Below are 21,470 nucleotides of genomic sequence, written 5' to 3'. Positions count from 1 at the left end.
CAGGACTGGAAAAGGTCAGTTTTCATTCCAATTCCAAATAAAGGCAATGCCAAAGAATGTTCAAACTACCTCACAATTGCACTCATCTCACACTCTAGTAAAGTAATGCTCAAAATTCTCCAAGCCAGGCTTTAGCAATACATGAACCGTGAACTTCCAGATGTTCAAGCTGGTTTTAGAAAAGGCAGAGGAACTAGAGATCAAATTGCCAACATCTGCTGGATCGTCGAAAAAGCAAGAGAGTTCCAGAAAAACATCTATTTCTGCTTTATTGACTATGCTAAGCCTTTGACTGTGTGGATCACAATAAACTGTGGAAAATTCTGAAAGAGATGGGAATACCAGACCACTGGGCCTGCCTCCTGAGAAACTTGTGTGCAGGTCAGGAAGCAACAGTTAGAACTGGACATGGAACAACAGACTGGTTCCAAATAGGAAAAAGAGTATATCAAGGCTATATATTGTCACCCTGCTTATTTAACTTATATGTAGATTACATCATGAGAAACACTGGGCTGGAAGAAGCACAAGCTGGAATCCAGATTGCTGGGAATATATCAATAACCTCAGATATGCAGATAACACCACCCTTATGGCAGAAAGTGAAGAAGAACTAAAGAGCCTCTTGATGAAAGTGAAAGAGGAGAGTGAAAAAGTTGGCTTAAAGCTCAACATTCAGAAAATGAAGATCATGGCATCTGGGCCCATCACTTCATGGCAAATAGATGGGGAAACAGGGGCAGACTTTATTTTGGGGGGCTCCAAAATCACTGCAGATGGTGATTGCAGCCATGAAATTAAGACACTTACTCCTTGGAAGGAAAGTTGTGACCATCCTAGCTGCTGCTGCTAAGTTGCTTCAGTCATGTCCAACTCTGTGTGACCCCATAGATGGCAGCCCACCAGGCTCCCCCATCCCTGGGATTCTCCAGGCAAGAACGCTGGAGTGGGTTGCCATTTCTTTCTCCGATGCATGAAAGTGAAAAGTGAAAGTGAAGTCTCTCAGTTGTGTCCGACTCTTAACGACCCCATGGACTGCAGCCTACCAGGCTCTTCCATCCATGGGATTTTCCAGGCAAGAGTACTGGAGTTGGGTGCTGTTGCCTTCTCCGGACCAACCTAGACAGCATATTAAAAAGCAGAGATATTACTTTGCCAACAAAGGTTCGTCTAGTCAAGGCTATTGTTTATCCAGTCATCATGTATGGATGTGAGAGTTGGACTATAAAGAAAGCTGAGTGCCAAAGAATTGATGATTTTGAACTGTGGTGTTGGAGAAGACTCTTGAGAGTCCCTTGGACTGCAAGGAGATCCAACCAGTCCATCCTAAAGGAGATCAGTCCTCATGTTCATTGGAAGGACTGATGTTGAAGCTGAAATTCCAATACTTTGGCCACCTGATGCGAAGAGCTAACTCATTGGAAAAGACCCTGATGCTGGGAAAGATTGAGGGCAGGAGGAGAAGGGAACAACAAAGGATGAGATGGTTGGATGGCATCACCAACTCAATGGACATGAGTTTGGGTAATCTCTGGGAGTTGGTGATGGACAGGGAGGTCTGGTGTGCTGCCGTTCATGGGGTCACAAGGAGTCGAACATGACTGAGAGACTGGACTTAACTGATACTTATATATGGTTAAATCTTGTTTACACTGTTTCAGATCCAGGGAACTTGATATGAGTTCAGTTGCCAAATTAACTAGAGCATTGCTTGTTTCATGCCAACCATGAAAGATTCTGTAAATATAAAATAAAGTGGGCATTGGGCTGGTATATTGTAAGAAACAAAGATAATCTTATCAAGGAACAGATTTCTTTTTGCTTCTAAGCTAGAGATATCTCTAGATGTGTTTTTAAAAAAGTAAGTACAGAAATTTTTGTCTGTGAAGTTTCTTTAAAGGAGCCGTTAATCTCTTCTGGAATAATGTAAGTGTACAGTGATGGTTCTTGTTGTTCCTCAGTGTTAGTTTCTCAATATTCAATGGGAATATTTAATCAAGAATTAAAAAAAAGATTTAAATAGCATTAATTCAGTATTTATATAAGAGTAGTGGGTCCAGGAAAAAAAATATATATATACACATAAATTATAGCAAAACAGTTATCTCCATACTCTCACATACATTTAGAATGTTTTAAAAATGCTTTCTATAAACATAATCCTCTCTACATGAGCTATGAAAACACTTAGAGCCTGGCTATCCTGCCATCACCCTGGGGTTGCTATTTCTAGGGCCTTTGGGGGCTGTGTTCTTTTCCCAAGTGATCTCGTTTCTGATCCTGGTAGGGTTCTTGATGTTCAGCCTGATTTATTCAGCAACATATGTCAGTGTACATCACAGAGAATAATTGGTCCTAAAAGTGGTCCATGTGTTTCAAGTCCACAGAAAGGAAATCACTTGCAGTGTTTGCAGACCCAAAACTGCAGGGGCTCGTGTAGCTGTTTTTTTTCTTTTTGGAAAGCACCCATTCAGTTCCACAGCAGACGGTCTAGACTTCTCAGCTGCTACAGAATTGATCCTTCAGAATATGTTTCTTAGATACATGTTCCCACATGTTTACAGGATGGCATTAGGGTTGGAAATGAAGAAGGTGAACGGAGATCAGGTTTCTCACACCACTGTCCTTGCCCAGTGGCATTGGGAATAAAAATCCTCATCCAGGTGGTATGGCATCATGGCAAGAGAGCTCCAAACCCAGTCCAGAGCCCCTGACCACTGCTTGCCCGCTGTGTGACCCTGGGAAGCCCTCTAAACTCTTATCTCTCTCTCTTTTTTTTTTCCTTATGTGCAAAACAGAGGGATTGTGTTGATCTTTGACCCCTTCAGGTTCTGACATGTCCATAAGCTATCTGAAGTGCCCAGTGTTAGCATTCCTTGGACTGCAGATGTTTAAAAGTAGGGAAATTTTCCTTTTATGAATTTGTTATGTAACTAGTTGACTGTAGTGGATTCCATGAGCCATCCTCCTGATGCTGTCATTTAGTTTAACTCGGCCTTATGTCCCACTTCAGCATGCTGCCATTCAGAATGATGTTGCATTCTGTTTAGTGTTCACGTTAAATGACTTGTGCTTCCATCCTACTTAGTGGAAGACAAGTGTTCTTCCCCTCACCTATCTTCTGCCCAGTGACATTCCCCTAAGCCCAAGGTCTGCTTCCTCTGTTTAAGGGGAAAGTTCTGAGAGCTATTGCCTTGAGAAGAGAAACTTGGAGAACCTGCTTAAACCGCCAGGGAACCCTGTTATTTCTGAATGTTGGGGGTATGACTGCTACATAGTACTATTGCTGAAATATGAGCACACTGAGTCTAGAAAGACCTACTTGAAGTATTAGCCACGCGCTGTACCCAGAACCAACTCCCTTCTCTGTCTCCAGGGCTTGCCCCATTTCTCATTTCAAGTCACGTGTTATTGTAAGCGGAAAGTTTTTCCTTCAAAACAAGGACGCATAGTATAATCCAAGAAAATAAACAAATATATTCTTTCCACTGTGCTCACACATGAGGGACACCAGAGCTCAGTGACAGTAAGTCCTACCTTGGCTATAAGAAAACCTAGAGTTCCACCTCTTTCTTGGTCATAACATGTAATAACTACTGTGAAAAAAGAGAAGAGATAATGTAATAAGAAAACATAATGTCTGCACTGATTTTTAATGAATGAATAGAAGCTTGACAGAGTAAAGATCATCCCAGGGAGGATGAACAACACAAATGGAAGAAGGCAAGTAGCCTTTAGCCTGGCCTGAGCTTAGGAGGCATGCAGGGCAGTGAAAAGAGCTAAAGCTTAAAAAAATGCATGGACCACAGATCATGAAACTATCTTTTAAACCCAAACCCTATTCTTTATGACTAAACCATGGGCAGTTTGAACAATATTAAGGAAGGAATTGATGTGATCCAGTTTGATCTGAAGATAATCTTGGCAGTAAGAGCATGGCTTCTACTTTCAGGGAACTTGTAAAAGGCTGTGCTTAGTTGCTCAGTCCTGTCTGACTCTTTGCATCCCCATGGACTGTAGCCCACCAGACTCCTCTGTCCATGGGATTCTTCAGGCAAGAATACTGGAGTGAATTGCCATGCCCTCCTCCAGGGGATCTTTTCAACTGAGGAATCAAACCAGAGTCTCCTGCATGGCAGATGGATTTTTTACCAGCTGTAAGAGCAAGCCGGTATTTAAAACTTTAAGTAAGTAAGTTAAGTAAGGGAAGTCACTCAGTTGTGTCCAACTTGTGTCCAACCCCATGGACTGTAGGCTGCCAGGCTCCTCCATCCATAGGATTCTCCAGGCAGGAACACTTGGAGTGGGTTGCCATTTCCTTCTCCAGGGAAACTTCCCGATCCAGTGATCAAATCTGGGTCTCCCACTTTGCAGGCAGACTCTTTACCATCTGAGCCACCAGGGAATTAGTATTTAAAACTTTAAATGCTATTTTTTTACTACCTTATGATGTTTAATATTTATTAAGGTCTTGCAATGTGGCATATTTTTTCTATGTCCTTTTGAATGCATTATATCATTTAATACTCCCAAGAACATTAGGAACTGTTTCTGTAATTATACCTACTTTATAGGCAGAGAACCCAAACGTTAAAGTCTGAGTAAATTGCCCAAGTTTCTATAATGTGTAATAGCCTGCATTTAAACTCAGGCAGTTTGGTTCCAGAACACTAGTTTTAACCACCAGGGCAGTGATCTTTAATCCTGGCTGCACACTAGAATCACCAGGGGAAATTAAAAACAAAAACACACTGATGCCCAGGATTCTCATTTAAACTGATTTCTGTGGGCAGAGCCTTAACATCACAGAGTCAGTGGTGACTGACTAAGCCAGACTATATTGTCACCTTAACATACACAGAATAGTCACAAACATATAGCAAACATTTGCACTGCAAGCATCTGTACCAAAATTGTAAGTTAAAAAAAAAACCAACAACTGCTAAACAGCCAAATCACAGGATATGAAGACTTTTGATGCTTTTTCCAATTTTACTCTCACAAAGAAAAGCTACAACCTTCATCTTTTTAAAGACTGACAGGAAGCGCAGAAGCAAAATCAAAGAGGATAGAGTAAAAAGGAAAGGGTGACAGAGGAGTATCAAGAAAAGAAGGAAGAGAATAGCTGAAATTGGGGTTGTTGAAGTAATAAGACACCATCTACTGATGAGCAGTCGGTAATATCAAAGGCATATTTGTGGAATGTTTCCTTTCAGTAATTGTGCAAAGACTCCCTTGCCAATGCAAAGCCCTTTTCTTCTTGGCAGATTGAAGAATGTTTTACCAACTAAATGCATCCCAGTAATATTCAGAGCTTAGGTCCAACATAATCATAAGTTGCCTTGTTATTGCGGAGGTAAGCAGCCCCATTTAATAGCATATAAAATGTATTATTCATTTATGTGACTCAGACCCAGGGACAGCTGCTGGGATGAAAATAGAACCATTCTGTAATGCACAAAGCAGGTGTGTGCTTACTTGAGTAAATGAACTCTGTATTTCTGCTCAATTTTCTTATAAATATCAGAGACTGGTCTGATAGGGCTAATGTGAAGCCATTTTCTTCCAGGAAATAAAATGGTCTCAGAATGGTTTTTAATGAGCATTGAAAAAATTACCAACGGTCTTTTCTGTGGCAGAATCCCAGGGGAATGGATTCATGCTTTGTGTTTAAGCAGAACTCCTGTTGCTTCAGGCTTCAGGAAAGCCCAGGGTGGTGATTGGTCAGAACAGCGACACACGAAAGAAACGTTCTCTAGCTGATGATGCCACGTGGTAGTGAGCCCATGCCTCCAGGGGTCCTCGCCAAGATAGTCACAGGTGTGCTTGGACGCTAAGTGATTAAAGTTATAACCTGCCTTTAATATGCATTGTGCCTGACTTCTGAAACACGCAGGGAGTTTGTGATGCAGTTTAACTCACTGGGATGCCATAATTACTGTATGACATTGCTGGTCATTTCTCTGCTACCATTGCTGGTACCAGAATGTCACCATTTTCCAGTGTGTGCATCTTTTTTTTTTTTTTTTTTCCCCAGCTTCCCTTATTTTCTTTCAAATCAGCATACAGTCATAAGCACCTACATGGACTTTTCAAAATATTTAATATCAGATAGGATGATTTGAAGATGTTCAGACATGGCAGTGACCAGTCAGAATGAGTAAGGCTCTCTCAGTACAGGAGCAGGATTTAGGAAGCTCCTTGGTGTATTAGGTGTTAACCCATTCACTTCCGGATTGCCAGGAAAAGCAAGGACTCCAAGGATAGGGGTTAACATAGCTGGGTTGGTGGGTGTGGTGCCTGCAGGGTTTGGGGCCAGTGATGATAGCCAGTTTCTAGACAGATATTTCAACATTTAAACTCTATACAGTCATCCCAGTATGGACCTAGTGATTATCAGCCTTGCATGTCTGCGGCACAAGTATGCCTTCAGTGACAAGCTTAAAGTTCACAGTCACACGAAGGAAGAAAGTCATACAAGGCATTACTGATTCCTATCAAGTAAATCATAAGGATTCCTGTAAGAGATGACACATATCTCACCTATTTTAAAGAGGTAGTACAGTACAGTGGTAACAAATACATGTATCCTAGATCCAAATCGTCTAGATGCTGGCTGTGTGATCTTGAGAAAACTAGTTAAGTTCTATGAATCTTAATTTCTTCATCTATTTATTGGGAGTAATGATACCTTCTTTATTAGGGATAGTTTGAAAGCAAATCATGTTAAGAACTTAGCAGAGTGTCTAGAACGTATTAGTGAAAGGGTTAGTCGCTCAGCTGTGTCCAGCTCTTTGCAATCCTTGGACTGTAGCCCACCAGGTTCCTCTGTCCATGGAATTCTCCAGGCAAGAATACTGGAGTGGGTAGCCATTCCCTTATCCAGGGGATCTTCCCAACCCAGGGAATGAACCTGGGTCTCCTGCATTACAGGCAGATTCTTTACTATCTGACCACCAGGAAAGCCCTGAACATATTAGTACTCTCTAAATTTGAACTTATGATTTTACTTTCACAATCAGGAAAAGAGAGGAGATAAGCTGCCACTTAAAGTGTGGATAAGTTTTAGGCAGCTGATTAGGCAAAAAGGTGGACATGGAAGCAGAAAGAACAAAAGAAAAGAAGCACTTTCAAGAGGATTGAAAAGAGAAGTTTGGCTAAAGCAGAATGAGCTGGTTGGGGAGAAAGAGTCCAGAAAAGTAGAACCAAGTTAGTTTATGGAGGCCTTCAGGCCCAAGTTAGAGGATTTGTGATTTATCTTAAGGAAATGGGAATTTGTGAAGCTTGTGAACAGGGAGGATAGATAATAATGTTAAGTAAAAATAACTGATAACATTTCATAATCACTTGCTAACTGTCAGGGTGGTTTTAAGTGTTCTGTGTACAGTAATCCATTTCATCCTTATGGTTACCCTATGAGGTGAGTTTAATATTAATATTTGGCCTTACAGTCATAGTGTTCAAAGTGCTTTCCCAGATGGTATTTAATTTTATTTTCTCAATCATGCTTTTAGGTAGTCAGTCTTGAGACTTAAGGACAGAGAAAGGACTTTGGCTAGATTTGAAGTAGTTGGTAAGCAATAGCCTGCACACTGCCAGATTTTGTAAATAAAGTTTTATTAGAACCCAGATTCATTTGTTCTTTTATGCATTCTCTATGTCCACTTTAATGTTACAACCCAAGAGTTGGATACTTACGACTAAAGCTATATAACCTGCAAAGCTAAAACATTTATTCCCTGGCACTTTATGTGAAAAGCTTGTCAACTTATGGTCTAGAAGAATGGAAAGACCTTGGACTTTTGATTGCTTGCATTTTGAAATCTACCAGTACCTTCCCCAGGTAGATTGGAGAAACCAAATATATGAATACATAATGTGGCTGCTGTGGACTCCACACACACAAAAAAACGATGATGACTGCATAACATTGGACCTCAAAAGTCTTAAAGAAAACCCATAGATTGTAATATACTATAAATCTGATAAATTGTATAGGACAAATTGGTAGCATAATTCTTTTTTTTTTTTTTTCCTATTAAGGCTAAAACAAGAAAAAAGCAAAATAGAGGGAGGATTTACTCAATCTATAGTCTAAATAGTGAAATTTCAATAGTTTAGGCATTATATCCCATAAAATATTGAGTAGAAACTCTCAAGTTTAGCCACCTTTCTGTACTGTACCATGAGTGCAACAGCCTGTACAGTATCTAATATTGAGACATATAATGCATAATAATCTTTCTTTGAACTGTACCTTCCTTTCTAATATATACATGTGTATATTACAATATATATAGTACTTATTCTGACCTTTAATTATATAGCCTTTGAAATATTTTCTGGATTATCCATGTATAGATGGTAAAAAAAAAAATCCACCTGCAATGCAGGAGATCTGGGTTCAATCCCTGGGTTGGGAAGATCCCCTGCAGGAGGGCATGGCAACCCACTCCAGTATTTTTTCCTGGAGAATCCCCATGAACAGAGGAGCCAGGTGGCCTATAGCCCATGGGGTTACAAAAAGTTGGACATGACTGAGCAGCTAAGTACACATCTTTTCACCTGGATTATAAACCTATTGAGGGTAAGGAAAGAGCACGTCTTCTCCTGCTATGCATTTCCCACAACTCCAAAGTGAAATTGTATATCTGTCGACTAAGATAATAAAAGCATAAATTAAAATGTTAATAATGATGCAATATGTTCCTATGATGATTTGCCTCTCCGTTGGGTGCTTACTACACACAAACTGTAACCTTCCTGACACCATGAAAGGTAGTTATGGCTAACCCTCAGGGCTGAGCAGAAGGTTTGAAAAGTTGGGAGTGATCCAAATTATCATGGGCTGAATTACAATGTGAGCTTTTCCCCATTTAGGTATAGAAAGGTGGTTTCCAATAACTGCACCGATGGAGTGAGAGAACAGTACACAGCCAAGCCGCAGAAGTGCCCAGGGAAGGCCCCACGGGGGCTGCGGATCGTCACTGCTGATGGAAAGCTGACGGCGGAGCAAGGGCACAACGTTACTCTTATGGTGCAGCTGGAAGAGGTAGGACCGGGCCCCGCCTCCCCTCTACCTTCTAGAGCCAGTGACTTCTCCCAAGAAATCATGATTTGGTTCACATGTCTTTTTGTCTTTGTTTACATAGATATATTTTTTTAATTTTAAATTTTATTTAAAATCTGTATTCCCCTTTTAGTTCCTTGGTATTTGTTATTAAGTTTGCCTTCTCTGACACAGTTCTTCAAGTACTTTCATTTCACTGCAAGTTGTTCTTCATCCTTTTTTTTTTTTTAATTTTACTTAATTTAACTTTACAATATTGTATTGGTTTTGCCATATATCAAAATGAATCCGCCACAGGTATACGTGTGTTCCCCATCCTGAACCCTCCTCCTTCCTCCCTCCCCATACCATCCCTCTGGGTCGTCCCAGTGCACCAGCCCTAAGCATCCAGTATCATTCATCGAACCTGGACTGTTCTTCATTCTTACTGAACCTGTAACTTAGGGATTCTGTCTGGATTTAATCTTCTATTATTGGCACTTTTAGCAAAATGTTTTCTTAGAATACATTAATAGTATTCCTAGAACAGCTTAACACATATACATACTGAACTAACCTAAAAGCTGCTAATGCTGTCTTCCTCCTTTATCTGAAGTCATGGCTTTTCTTTCTAAAGACAACATTAACCAGTCATACATATAGCATCAAGACCAATCTAAACTAATCAAATATAATTTCCTTGACATCTGAGAGGTTTATTGTTTTAATATTAATAGTGCCTCAGGAATATTATTATAAACATCAATTATTGTTTGCCACACTATAGTTATCTGAAGTTTCTGAGTAATTAGATGGTAGAATAAGATGAAATTTATATTACATATTTTAGAATGTTTACGGCACATTTGTCATCTTGTAAATGAGGCAGCTGGCCTCTAAAGGATAAACACCTTCATTAAATGATCTTAATTACTAAACCAGGCTGTCCTACCCTCAACCATGTTTTATATGTACCTAAAATATGGCCAACACCACTTTCAGCCATGTGAATGCAAAGGAATCTGAAAAGTTCACAATGACATCAGGATAAAGATATACAACATTTTCTTCTCCCCTTGTCTTCTGATAGTTCAGTGACTCTCCATCTCTAACATAGATAAAAATTACCTGGTGAGCATGTTAAAACAGTTTTCTGGGCTGCATCTTCAAAGATTCTCATACAGAAGGTTGAGGTAAGACCCAGGAATATCCTTTTCTAACAGGGTCATAGGTTATGCATTATGCTTCAAGAAAAAAGAAAGAAAGAAACAAGGGCAACATCAAGAGGCCCAGACCAGTCCAAGAGGCTCCTTGAAGGGGAAAAGATGTAGTTTGGATTACATTGTCAGGTTTGCTCAAAATACTTAGTATTTTAATTTCCATAGAAAAAGCTGTGATCTAATGAGTTGGAATTCCTGGCTCAAGTGATGCTGTTGCCTTCAGTTCAAGGACCTCTTAGACAAGCACTGCTCTAACCTAATACTCTTTTCTCCTGTCTCCTTAGTAAGTGCCTTTTAACCATACCCAGTTTTCTAAACACTAAGGTTCCCCAGTGTTCTTCAGTTGGAACTAGAAAGAGATGGGCCAATTTAGGCTAGTTGGAATTACTTGCATTTCACAGAAATAAATCTTGGGGGAGCTTCTGCCTGAGGCTATGACAGACTAGCTTGCTGCAAAGCAAATAAATATGTATTATTTAGAGCAAGAGTTAGAATGGGAAAGAGAGACACACACAGAGAAGGAGGAAGAGGACTTAGGAAATTTCAATTCTTTTCTTGAGAGAGAGGAAACTCATTGTGATGAGTTGTGCTGTATTTAATGTTGTATTTCCCCTCAAGAACTTTGCCAGTTCATCTGTCACACTGTTTAAGAGGTCAGATTTCAGATTCCTAGTAGAAGGTCAGACCAAAAGTGTTGGCTAAACATCTGTTGGTAGACTCGAGGTTGGGAAGATAAAGATTGGACTTCAGAGTTACCAAGTCAGCTGGGACTGATGATGTCAAATCCCAGAGAGGAGAGAAGCATAGAGAATTTATACAGTATTCTCTGTTCTTTGTTTCCTTGGGGGATTCCATGATGGCTTTGTTTCCTTGGGGGATTCCATGGTGGCTTAATTGGTACAGAATCTGCCTGCAAGGCGGGAGATCCAGGTTCAATCCCTGGGTTAGGAAGATCCCCTGGAGGAGGGCATGGCAACCCACTCCAGTATTCTTGCCTGGAGAATTCCATGGAGCCTGGCAGACTACAATCCATGTGGTTGCAAAGAGTTGGACACAACTGAGCCACTGACACTTTTCACGTTCACTTTTGTTTCCTTGAGTTATTTGACAATATCTGAGGGATGCAGATAAAACAGCAAGTAATCACTTAGGATGTGAAGTCAAACATAGTTTTTAGAAGTATTACATTTTGAGGAGATAGAAAAAAATTGAATTTAGAGACTATCAAGGGGAAAGCCCTGGTGAATGATTCAAGACTAGGTCCTGTAGACTGCTCTATGATAGGAGTAAGGACAGAATGGAATTAGACCAGACTCTCTACACCCTGAAATCCCACCTGAAATTATTTCAGTCTAATCATTATTAGAATGATTCCCCCATTTTAAATGTCAGAAACTGTAACAAATCCTCTTTAGAGGAAAATAACATATACCAGCAGCCTTACTACTTTTTTTTTTCATGTAAAATTTAGGGTATTTAAATAACTACAGATATATCAAGAATCAGGACCAAGAACAGGAAAAAAAAAAACAACAGAAAAAAGAGTATATTTCCTGATATATGATTAATATGTTTATGAATATGGGACAAGATATAAAATTTAATCCCACAGCAGTCATCAGTAGGTGGCGGTAATCAAATGGAAGTCATAGAACTACAGGTATAGGTACTGATATTAGGAACTTAGAGGGGTTTGTAGTAGACGGAACCCAGGTGAGTGAAGGATCAGTTTATTAGAAGCCATGACAGTAGGGAATATAACATTTGGAACATAAGAGGAAAAGAGTAGAAAATAGGGAAAAGAATAATGAGACCAAAGGACATGGCGGAAAGAGTGAACACAGTCATCCTGAAGGGGAGGAACTAGTAAGAAGCCAGAATTATTTTTGGAGAGATAATGTCAGAGAATTTTCCAAAAACTGACAAAAGATATCAGCATATCAACACAGAGATTCAAGAGAATCTGAAGACTCAAAGCAGGGTATTTTAGATATTGTATTCAAACTACTGACATCATCTAAAAACAAGAGGAAATTTTAAAGCAGCGCAGACAAAAATGGAATGACATGTTTGAAGTGCTGAGGAAAAAATAGTGAAGCTAAAGCAAAAACATTTTTCAGACAAGCAAAAATGAGAATGAGTCATATAAGCTGATTTCTGTGAAAAGAATCACTAAGGGTAATTGTCCAGGCATAAAGAAAATGACCCCAGGCAAAAGCACAGAAATAATGGAAAGAGTGAAGAATAAGAAAGATGGTGGATATGCCTGTGAACTGAAGTTAATAGCAATTTTGTAGACCAATCATGTTAATCCGTTGTGGGACTTAAAATACATGCGGAATTAAAATACATGACAACAATAATATAGTATGTGAAAAGAATTAAATGGAATTAAAGAGGTTTAAGCTCCATGAAATGTCTGTGAAGAAGTATTGATAAAAGTACTCTTTTATATTAGAACCAGCATATTCAGAATGTGTGCTTTAATATCTGCTGCTGCTGCTGCTAAGTTGCTTCAGTCGTGTCCGACTCTGTGTGACCCCATAGACGGCAGCCCACCAGGCTCCCCCGTCCCTGGGATTCTCCAGGCAAGAACACTGGAGTGGGTTGCCATTTCTTTCTCCAATGCAGGAAAGTGAAAAGTGAAAGTGAAGTCGCTCAGTCGTGTCCGACTTTTAGCGATCCCATGGACTGCAGCCTTCCAGGCTCCTCCGTCCATGGGATTTTCCAGGCAAGAGTAATAGAGTGGGGTGCCATTGCCTTCTCCGGCTTTAATATCTAGTCACAAGTAAAAAACGGTAAGGTAATGCTGAGCTATCAAACTACAGATAGGAGAACTGGATGAATATTAAGTGTCTCATTAATCAAAATAAAGTAGAAAAGAGAGAAGAGGAGACATACTATCATTGAGACAAATTGAATAGATTTGAAAATGGCATATGCAAACACAGATATTTCAGTAGTTATATAAAATAAATAATTAATTATTTTTGTGGCTTGCTTAAGAAATGTGTCTAGCCCAAGATTGTGAAGATATCATACCACACATTTTTTTTCTTTAGCTTTCATATTTAAGCCTAAGATCTATTTTGAACAGAATTGTTTCAGGCAAGGGCCAAAATTTATATATATTTTCCATAAATATAGCCAGTTGACCCAGTACCATTGAAAGATAAATATTTTCACACTGAATTTCTATATGCTCAATTGAGTTATGACATAATAATATACATATATATGTGCACATAAGTATGTACTTTATGTCACATGAGACTTCAGTACAGTAGATAATGTATTATCTTTTCAGTAAATGGTGCTGCAGCATTGAGTATGAGGGAACACGTGAATCTTGACCTCTCAAAACACACCAAAATAATCTTGACTGTCAGTCTAATTTTGAAAGAGAAAACTACGGTGCTTAAAGGAAAACACACAAGGATATCTTCATGACCTTGGATTAGGAAAATATTTTTTAAACAGGAAAGAAAACCTTATAATATAAAGAAAAATATGATTTACTAAGATTACATTAAAATTGAGAATTTCTTTTCTTCAACAGTCATTATTTTAAAAACTGTAAAGGTGAAATCTAGAGGGGAAGAAGTTATTTTCAGTACACACTTTCAATAAGGGACTCATGCCCAGAAAAATATAAATAAATCCTACAAATCAATAAGAAAAATTCCATCAACCTAGTAGAAAATGTACAAATGATTTAGAAATCTCAAAGAGGGTAACCACATAGCCAATAAGCATATGAAAAATTACCAACACCACCGCTTATCCAGAGAATGCAATTTAAAACTATAATAAATTATTGCTATGTACCCATCAGAAGACTGGTATTTTAAAAGACTAACAATATCAAGTGGTGCTGTTGGGGCAACTGGTTAGTCATCCAGTACTGTTAGGAGTGTAGATTGGCACCCTGGAGACCAGCTTGACATGAAATACTATACCTGAATACGTGCACAACCTAAGAGCCACATTTCCACTCCAAAGATACATTCATCAGAAATGCATACAGTGCAAACTATTATATATAGGATGAGACAACAACAAGGTCCTATTGTATAGCACAGGGAACTACATTCAGTATCCTGTGATAAGCCATCATGGAAAAGAATATTAAAAAGTAAATATATATACATGTATATAACTGAATCACTTTGTTGTGCTGGATAAATTAACTCAACATTGTAAATCCAACTATGCTTCAATAAAGTTTAAAAACAAAGGGAAATGCATACAAATGTGCATAAGAAAGTATGTAAAATAATATATATAGCAGAGGAATTCCCAAGAGCTCAAAAACTGAAAATAAACATCCGTCAATATTAGCACAGAGAAATAAATGACAATATACATATAAAACGGAACACCATACAATGAAAAAGAACAAACTACTGCTACATACAGAAACATGAATGAATCGTGTAGCTAATATTGAGCTAAAGGAATCAGACTGAAAAAATGCATATTATATGTCTACCTAGCAATGGCACCCCACTCCAGTACTCTTGCCTGGAAAATCCCATGGACGGAGGAGCCTGGTAGGCTGCAGTCCATGGGGTCGCTAAGAGTCAGACATGACTGAGCGACTTCACTTTCACTTTTCACTTTCCTGCATTGGAGAAGGAAATGGCAACCCACTCCAGTATTCTTGCCTGGAGAATCCCATGGACGGAGGAGCCTGGTGGGCTGCTGTCTATGGGGTCGCACAGAGTCGAATACGACTGAAGCGACTTAGCATAGCATAGTTAAACTGAAAAAAAAAAAAATAAGCAAAACTGATTTATGGTGATGAGAATGAGAATAAGTATTACCTTTGGAGGGGGAGTGGCAGGGACAATTTCTGGGCTAGTCACAATTTAAATTTTTTTGATGATTAATGAATGCATCTACTTTGTAAAATTCAGGTTGTATATTTAATAGTATGCATATGTTTCTTTATGCATAGCATGTTCAACAAAAAGCTGACTTAAAAATCATTTTAGAAATTCAAATAAAATAGAATACTTTGTATTTAGATCTTTAAGCAGTAAGGAAACAGAAAACTGTTAAGGAGGTATTCATTTTCCAGACTAATCCTATACCCTGTGGTGAAGGTGAAGGCCCCTTTCCCAAAGACATAAGGAACCTGATTATGCAACTCAGAAGAACATTATCTTTTGAAGCAACAGACATCAATGCCAGAGCAGGATTCAGAATTTAGATTTTTATTTCATTTTGAAGAATGCAGTAAAGGAAAATCTGAAATAAGAAATCAGTCCTGGTCAGCTCCAACCTGTGTGCACCCTCCAGGGACAGAGTCCAGGCTCTCACCTATTTGATGTCATTTTCCACGCAACCAGGATGATCAGGCACCTCAAACTTGGCTGAGTGATGTGGGAACAAATTGGGGAATCTGGTTCTAAGATGTGTAAAGTCTGCCTTCTGGGCACAAAAAAGGGAAAAAAAAATAACAAGTCAGTTCATTCCACTTGAATGGGCAAAGCTGCAAGAGCAAGGATGAATCCACTGCCTGCAGCTGTCAGAATCGGCCCCTTGATTTTCTTGTCTCCTATCGCAGAGCACAAAGCCTTAAGGACTGTCCCCATATAAGGAGGCCCCAGAGAGCTCACATTTGATTGTGAGATTCTGTGCTCATGAATCACAAGCTCTCCTTATAGGAACAGCATCAAGTTCTCTTAATCTCTGGATTATATATGTAGGCAGAGCTCAGGCATGTGATAAACAATGTGAAATACAGAAAATCTGAAAGTCTTATAGAACCTGGGGAGCATTGAGACTTGAAAAAAAGATCCCATTTGTAAGTGCTTGCATGGATTGTCTCATCTAGATCCTGCAGTGGGTAAGTAAAGATTACTGTTATCATTTTATAGATGGTGCAGTGGAAGCACAGAAAGGCAAAGTAACTCACCTAAGATCACACAGCCAGCTATAGTACTGCAGCCAGGAGTCAAATCCAGGACCTATGGTATCCTGCCTTTTATCACTTGTCTGTAGTGGAAACAACCATTTTTCTGGCAAAGAACTTACTGTGGTTCCCAAGCCTTCCTAGAAACGCTTGGCTGGGGCAGGTAGTAACAAGGATCAAGCAGTAGAAAGAATAGGCCTAATTATCTATGTCCAAGCCCAAGCTGGGCTATGGCTGCTGCTATATTCTCTCTTTTTTTTTTTTTTCCACCCATCTTTTTTTTTTAATTGAGGGATAATTGCTTTACAGAATTTTGTTATTTTCTGTCAAATCTCAAAATGAATCAGCCATAGATATACATATTTACCCTCCCTTTTGAACCTCCTCCCAGTCCCCCCATCCTACTCATCAGTATGTAAACCAAGATTTCCTCCTGGATTTTCTGAGAATATCCATGGCTCTTGAGATCAGCTTCTTGGAAACCATTTCAGCAATGAGAGAAGCCAAATCTTCTCTTGGGTGTCCTCCTCTTTGCAAAACTATGCCTTTATTGAATGACTACATTATTTCTAGCACTGTTTTATCCCTCTAAAAAATGTTGGAAAACATATTTTTTCCAACAAAAATATGAATGCAGTATTTGAGGACTTTAACATCTATGTATACCAAACTTCTCCAGAGTCTTGAGTATGAATTTGGCTATAATATTGCTTCAGTTCGGTTCAGTCGCTCAGTCGTGTCCGACTCTTTGCGACCCCATGAATCGCAGCACGCCACGCCTCCCTGTCCATCACCAACTCCTGGAGTTCACTCAGACTCAGGTCCATCGAGTCAGTGATGCCATCCAGCCATCTCATCCTCTGTCGTCCCCTTCTCCTCCTGCCCCCAATCCCTCCCAGCATCAGAGTCTTTCCCAATGAGTCAACTCTTTGCATGAGGTGGCCAAAGTACTGGAGTTTCAGTTTTAGCATCATTCCTTCCAAAGAAATCCCAGGGCTGATCTCCTTCAGAATGGACTGGTTGGATCTCCTTGCAGTCCAAGGGACTCTCAAGAGTCTTCTCCAACACCACAGTTCAAAAGCATCAATTCTTCAGCGCTCAGCCTTCTTCACAGTCCAACTCTTGCATCCGTACATGACCACAGGAAAAACCATAGCCTTGACTAGACGGACCTTTGTTGGCAAAGTAATGTCTCTGCTTTTGAATATGATATCTAGGTTGGTCATAACTTTCCTTCCAAGGAGTAATATTGCTTAATTAAATTTAAAACAAACAAACAAACAAAAAAAACCCTTATGTATGCCACTGGTAATACGTGTGTTCTCTACATCCTCATCAAAATTTCTGAATTCACTTCTCATTTCAATTTGTTCCTAAATTTACTTTGAGTAGAGTGTCTGAAATGCTCTCATATCTAGGACCAGTTCTTTATAACAGTGGGGATATTAATGCCATGCTTCTGATGCCTCTAAAGCGGCAAGTCCTCCAGGTGCCACAAAAGGTCCCAGCTACATGTTGATATGACACTGTAGTGTGATTACTGAGATGTGGGCAGATTTCCAAGCCAGGATAATATTTTGTCGTTTGGACACCAAGGATCATGCTTCTGCGTCTCATGGTTTATTCCTGGTTCAACTTTCTTCTCCAAGTTTGTCTCATGTCTGTGGGGCTAGGTTAGGTTAAGGACTGATGCTACCCCCTCCACCTTTGTCCTCAGCTGTGTGTGTGTGTGTGTGTGTGTGTGTGTGTGTGTGTGCTTAGTCGCTGTTGTGTCTCTTTGTGACCCTATGAACTGTAGCCCCCCAGGCTCCTCTGTCCATGGGATTCTCCAGGCAAGAATACAGGAGTGGGTTGCCATGCCCTCCTCTAGGGGATCTTCTCAACCCAGGGATCAAACCTACCCTATCTTTGTCCTCAGTTACTTACATATAACCCCCTCCACACAACACACACACACATAAGCTATGTCCGCTTTGTGTATCAACTAAAGCACTAGAGACCTGAGGAGTCAACTGTTCTACCAATGGAACATTGTGTTCCACACAGTGTACATTGTGTGTACAACACAATGTACGTGTGTTTATTTGTTCTTCATTTTATGAGTTCCAACCTTGTAGGAACTCAAACCCGTCAAATACTTTTCATTTATGAGTAGACATGTTTCAGCTTGTGGAACTACATGTTTTGGGCTAACTAGGATCTCTGCTGTATCAAGTTTTAAGTATAAATTTAAACATACAATACAGAAAGTACTAAGTAGTTTGTATTTATTCAAAACAAAAATTAATTTATTGGATACATTATAATAAAATCTGTATTGCTGCTACTGCTACTGCTGCTGCTAAGTAACTTCAGTCGTGTCCAACTCTGTGCGACACCATAGACGGCAGCCCACCAGGGTCCGCCATCCCTGGGATTCTCCAAGCAAGAACACTGGAGTGGGTTGCCATTTCCTTCTCCATTGCATGAAAGTGAAAAGTGAAAGTGAAGTTGCACAGTAAGTGTCCAACTCTTACCGACCCCATGGACTGCAGCCTACCAGGCTCCTCTGTCTATGGGATTTTCCAGGCAAGAGTACTGGAGTGGGTTGCCATTGCCTTCTCCGAAAATCTGTATTAGATCATTATAAATATCTATATACTAATACATAATAGCACCCTTCTCTTTTCTGACATCTCCAAATAAATGATCAATATTATTAAGACATGAATCATGTCCTGCCTGGTTGTAACTCTGCTTACCATGTCTGCAATATTGGTAGGAACTCAATAAATGTGTGTTGATTTGAATAGACTTCCTCCAGGAGAGTAGAGATAAAGCCTAAACTTGAAAAGGCTCTTAAGATTCGAATAAAACCCTAAACATGTTAGTCTTTATCTGAAATCTAAAGCCCTTCCTTTATTCTGTATTAGTGCATGTCCTAATTCTAACATAAGAATATCAATGAAAACCTTGCTAAAACCAGAGCAAAAAAGAGAACTTCTTATTGACTGTAGATAATCAAAGGTACACTGATGCTTATAGCTCCATGTACAATAGTTGGGACCTGAGCCAAAATTTTTCCAATTTGAGAAATGCAAGAAATGTGATCGCTTTTCATTAATGGTATGTGATGCTACCCCCCCCCACCTCCCACACACACACATACGTCTAGGTGACACAATGACTCCATATACAAACCCTTCAAAACCATACAGCTTGGTTACTCAGAGAACCACAGAGTTCTGGTAACGCTGATGAAAAGCCCCCTTGTCAGGAACCCCATCTCTGCTGCTGTGAGGGTTCTCTCCAAATATATGAGAATAAAAGAATCTTCATTGGAAGCAACAGGCGAAGGAGCCAGTCTTGCTTCCATCCCAGACCTACTCATTGTGGAGGATCCAGGAACACACACGTGTGAACACCCACACTCACACTGCAATGTGCATTTATGCATCATTGTTTTCTTAAGGACAAAGAACAATGATCCAGGAACAACCAAGAGAGGAGAGGAAGAATCCATGAAGCTGTGTTTAAGAAGCTTAACATTTTGCATTTTGTAATGGCTCCTGAATTTTAGGAAGCTGATCAAAAGTGTTCTGCAGAGAGACCCCAGCAGCATCCAATGAGTGGTAGCATCTGTCTGGAGACTTGCTTAAGATGGATATCCCCTGGACCACTAATGAGCACCTAATGAGTCTATGGACTTTCAATGTGATAAGCCGGCTTTCTAGGGAAATCCAATGTGACAACCTGAAGGCACAGGATGAATGGTGAAGGCCCTAATCAGTCTTAAGAACTCAACAAAAGTGATTTGGAAGGCAGTCATTTGAGAGGACTGCTAGGCGGAAGTAGTGTCTGCATGTTACGGGAGATAATTAAATCTGTTTTAAACAGCTGTAAGAATAAAGAGATGCAATTCACTGCATAATTTAAGACTTTTAAATTAAATCTGAGGCAGGGGACTAAAATTAAAAACTTTGATCCGTATCTCATTGTTTTAATACTTCAATTTACATACAAAGACTGGAACTTAATAAGGAAAATTCATGATTATAACTTCTTCTGTGAGATTTAACTTGGAAATGTGAAGGCTGTGTCCTCATTAAATGGATTTCAATGAGCTGTAATTTCACATACATTGAAAGACTTACAGCCACATAAAAGTAACCACAGTGTAATAACACCTCATAAATTTTGCAGAATGCTGCCCACCATCAGATGGTAGAAAAGATGACTTTTGATAATTGTGTGTGTGTGTGTGTATGAAAGAGAGAGAGAGAGAGAGAGAGAAACTCATCTGTTGAATTGATAAAGGGAGCTGACCTACTTTTTCATTTGGAGAAAGAGTTGGCATGAAGAGTTCTCAGGAAGTGTTAAGTCCAGGCAGGTATGCATCACTTTTCTAGGCCAGCCCCGATCTGACTCAGAAGATTCAGCTGTTTTCTTCTTCCACACAAAGGAATGGAAGCTGATTTCAATGAGCCATGGAGATTTAAGAGGCTTTCTCATGTATTATTCCTTACTCCATGCAGCTTTATTCTCTTTGACTCTAAGCAAGGTAATTGAGCCACTTTATTTCTTCTCCCTTGTTGCTTTGGGTTAAATAGGAAAAAAAGAAATGAGGCAGGCAATATAGATTGTCTTTAGCCTGAGGCCTGATGCCTGAAGTTCAGATTGAATTCAGGTTAGCAGCTCTAAGGTCCCGCTTTTCTCTTCCCTCAGTACCGGTTCCACAGGCATTGGTGTATTTCTATCCTTTAGGGTTTCAGAGAATAGGTGTTTGCAAAGCACTTCAGTCTGCCTTGACAAGCAAAGAGAGATACTTGGTTCATTACTGAGAGTTTCGGTACAGTGAGCATCCAAGGGCCGGAGTCATTAAATCGTCTTCAGTTTGGATTTTCAATCTTTCAACCTGTCTGCTTCAGGCCCTCCACACAGGGGCCCACCACCCCTTGAATCAGGGCTGAAGCCACGCAATTCTTGCCCAAGTGCATAACTTCCTTAGATTTCTGGCTTTACACTCCGTCATTCATTATTCCATGACTCTCTGTCTTACCAGCCCACTCCTCTGCATAATCCACCATTCACCTATAGTGGAAAATCTCCATCACAGCACTTGGATAAGTTCTGCGTCTTCACCTAAGAGTGGAGATTATTTCAGCAGCCTGAAGAGATGTTGGAACATTGTGGATGTCCAATAACGCCAACTGAAAGAATAGTATTATTACAATGGCAGGTTACCCAGTCTAGAAATGACAACTAGAATCATCACCATTCTGCTCATCTTTAATTTATAGGT

At 39.7% G+C, this 21,470-nt stretch overlaps 1 protein-coding gene across 4 annotated transcripts in view; it reads left to right on the top strand.

The window, feature by feature from the left end:
- Positions 1–21,470, top strand: part of SORCS1 (sortilin related VPS10 domain containing receptor 1) — a 578,046-nt gene that overhangs the window by 485,437 nt on the left and 71,139 nt on the right. For all 4 annotated transcript variants that reach the window (XM_070780803.1, XM_070780802.1, XM_070780801.1 and 1 more), the window contains exon 18: positions 8,881–9,052. In XM_070780803.1, the coding sequence (XP_070636904.1) occupies positions 8,881–9,052 (172 nt within the window). The remainder of the gene's footprint in view (positions 1–8,880; positions 9,053–21,470) is intronic.

The sequence above is a fragment of the Bos indicus genome, chromosome 26, assembly GCF_029378745.1.
Source record: "Bos indicus isolate NIAB-ARS_2022 breed Sahiwal x Tharparkar chromosome 26, NIAB-ARS_B.indTharparkar_mat_pri_1.0, whole genome shotgun sequence".
Classification (NCBI taxonomy): Eukaryota; Metazoa; Chordata; class Mammalia; order Artiodactyla; family Bovidae; genus Bos; species Bos indicus.
This window is presented reverse-complemented; position numbering and strand designations above follow the sequence as displayed.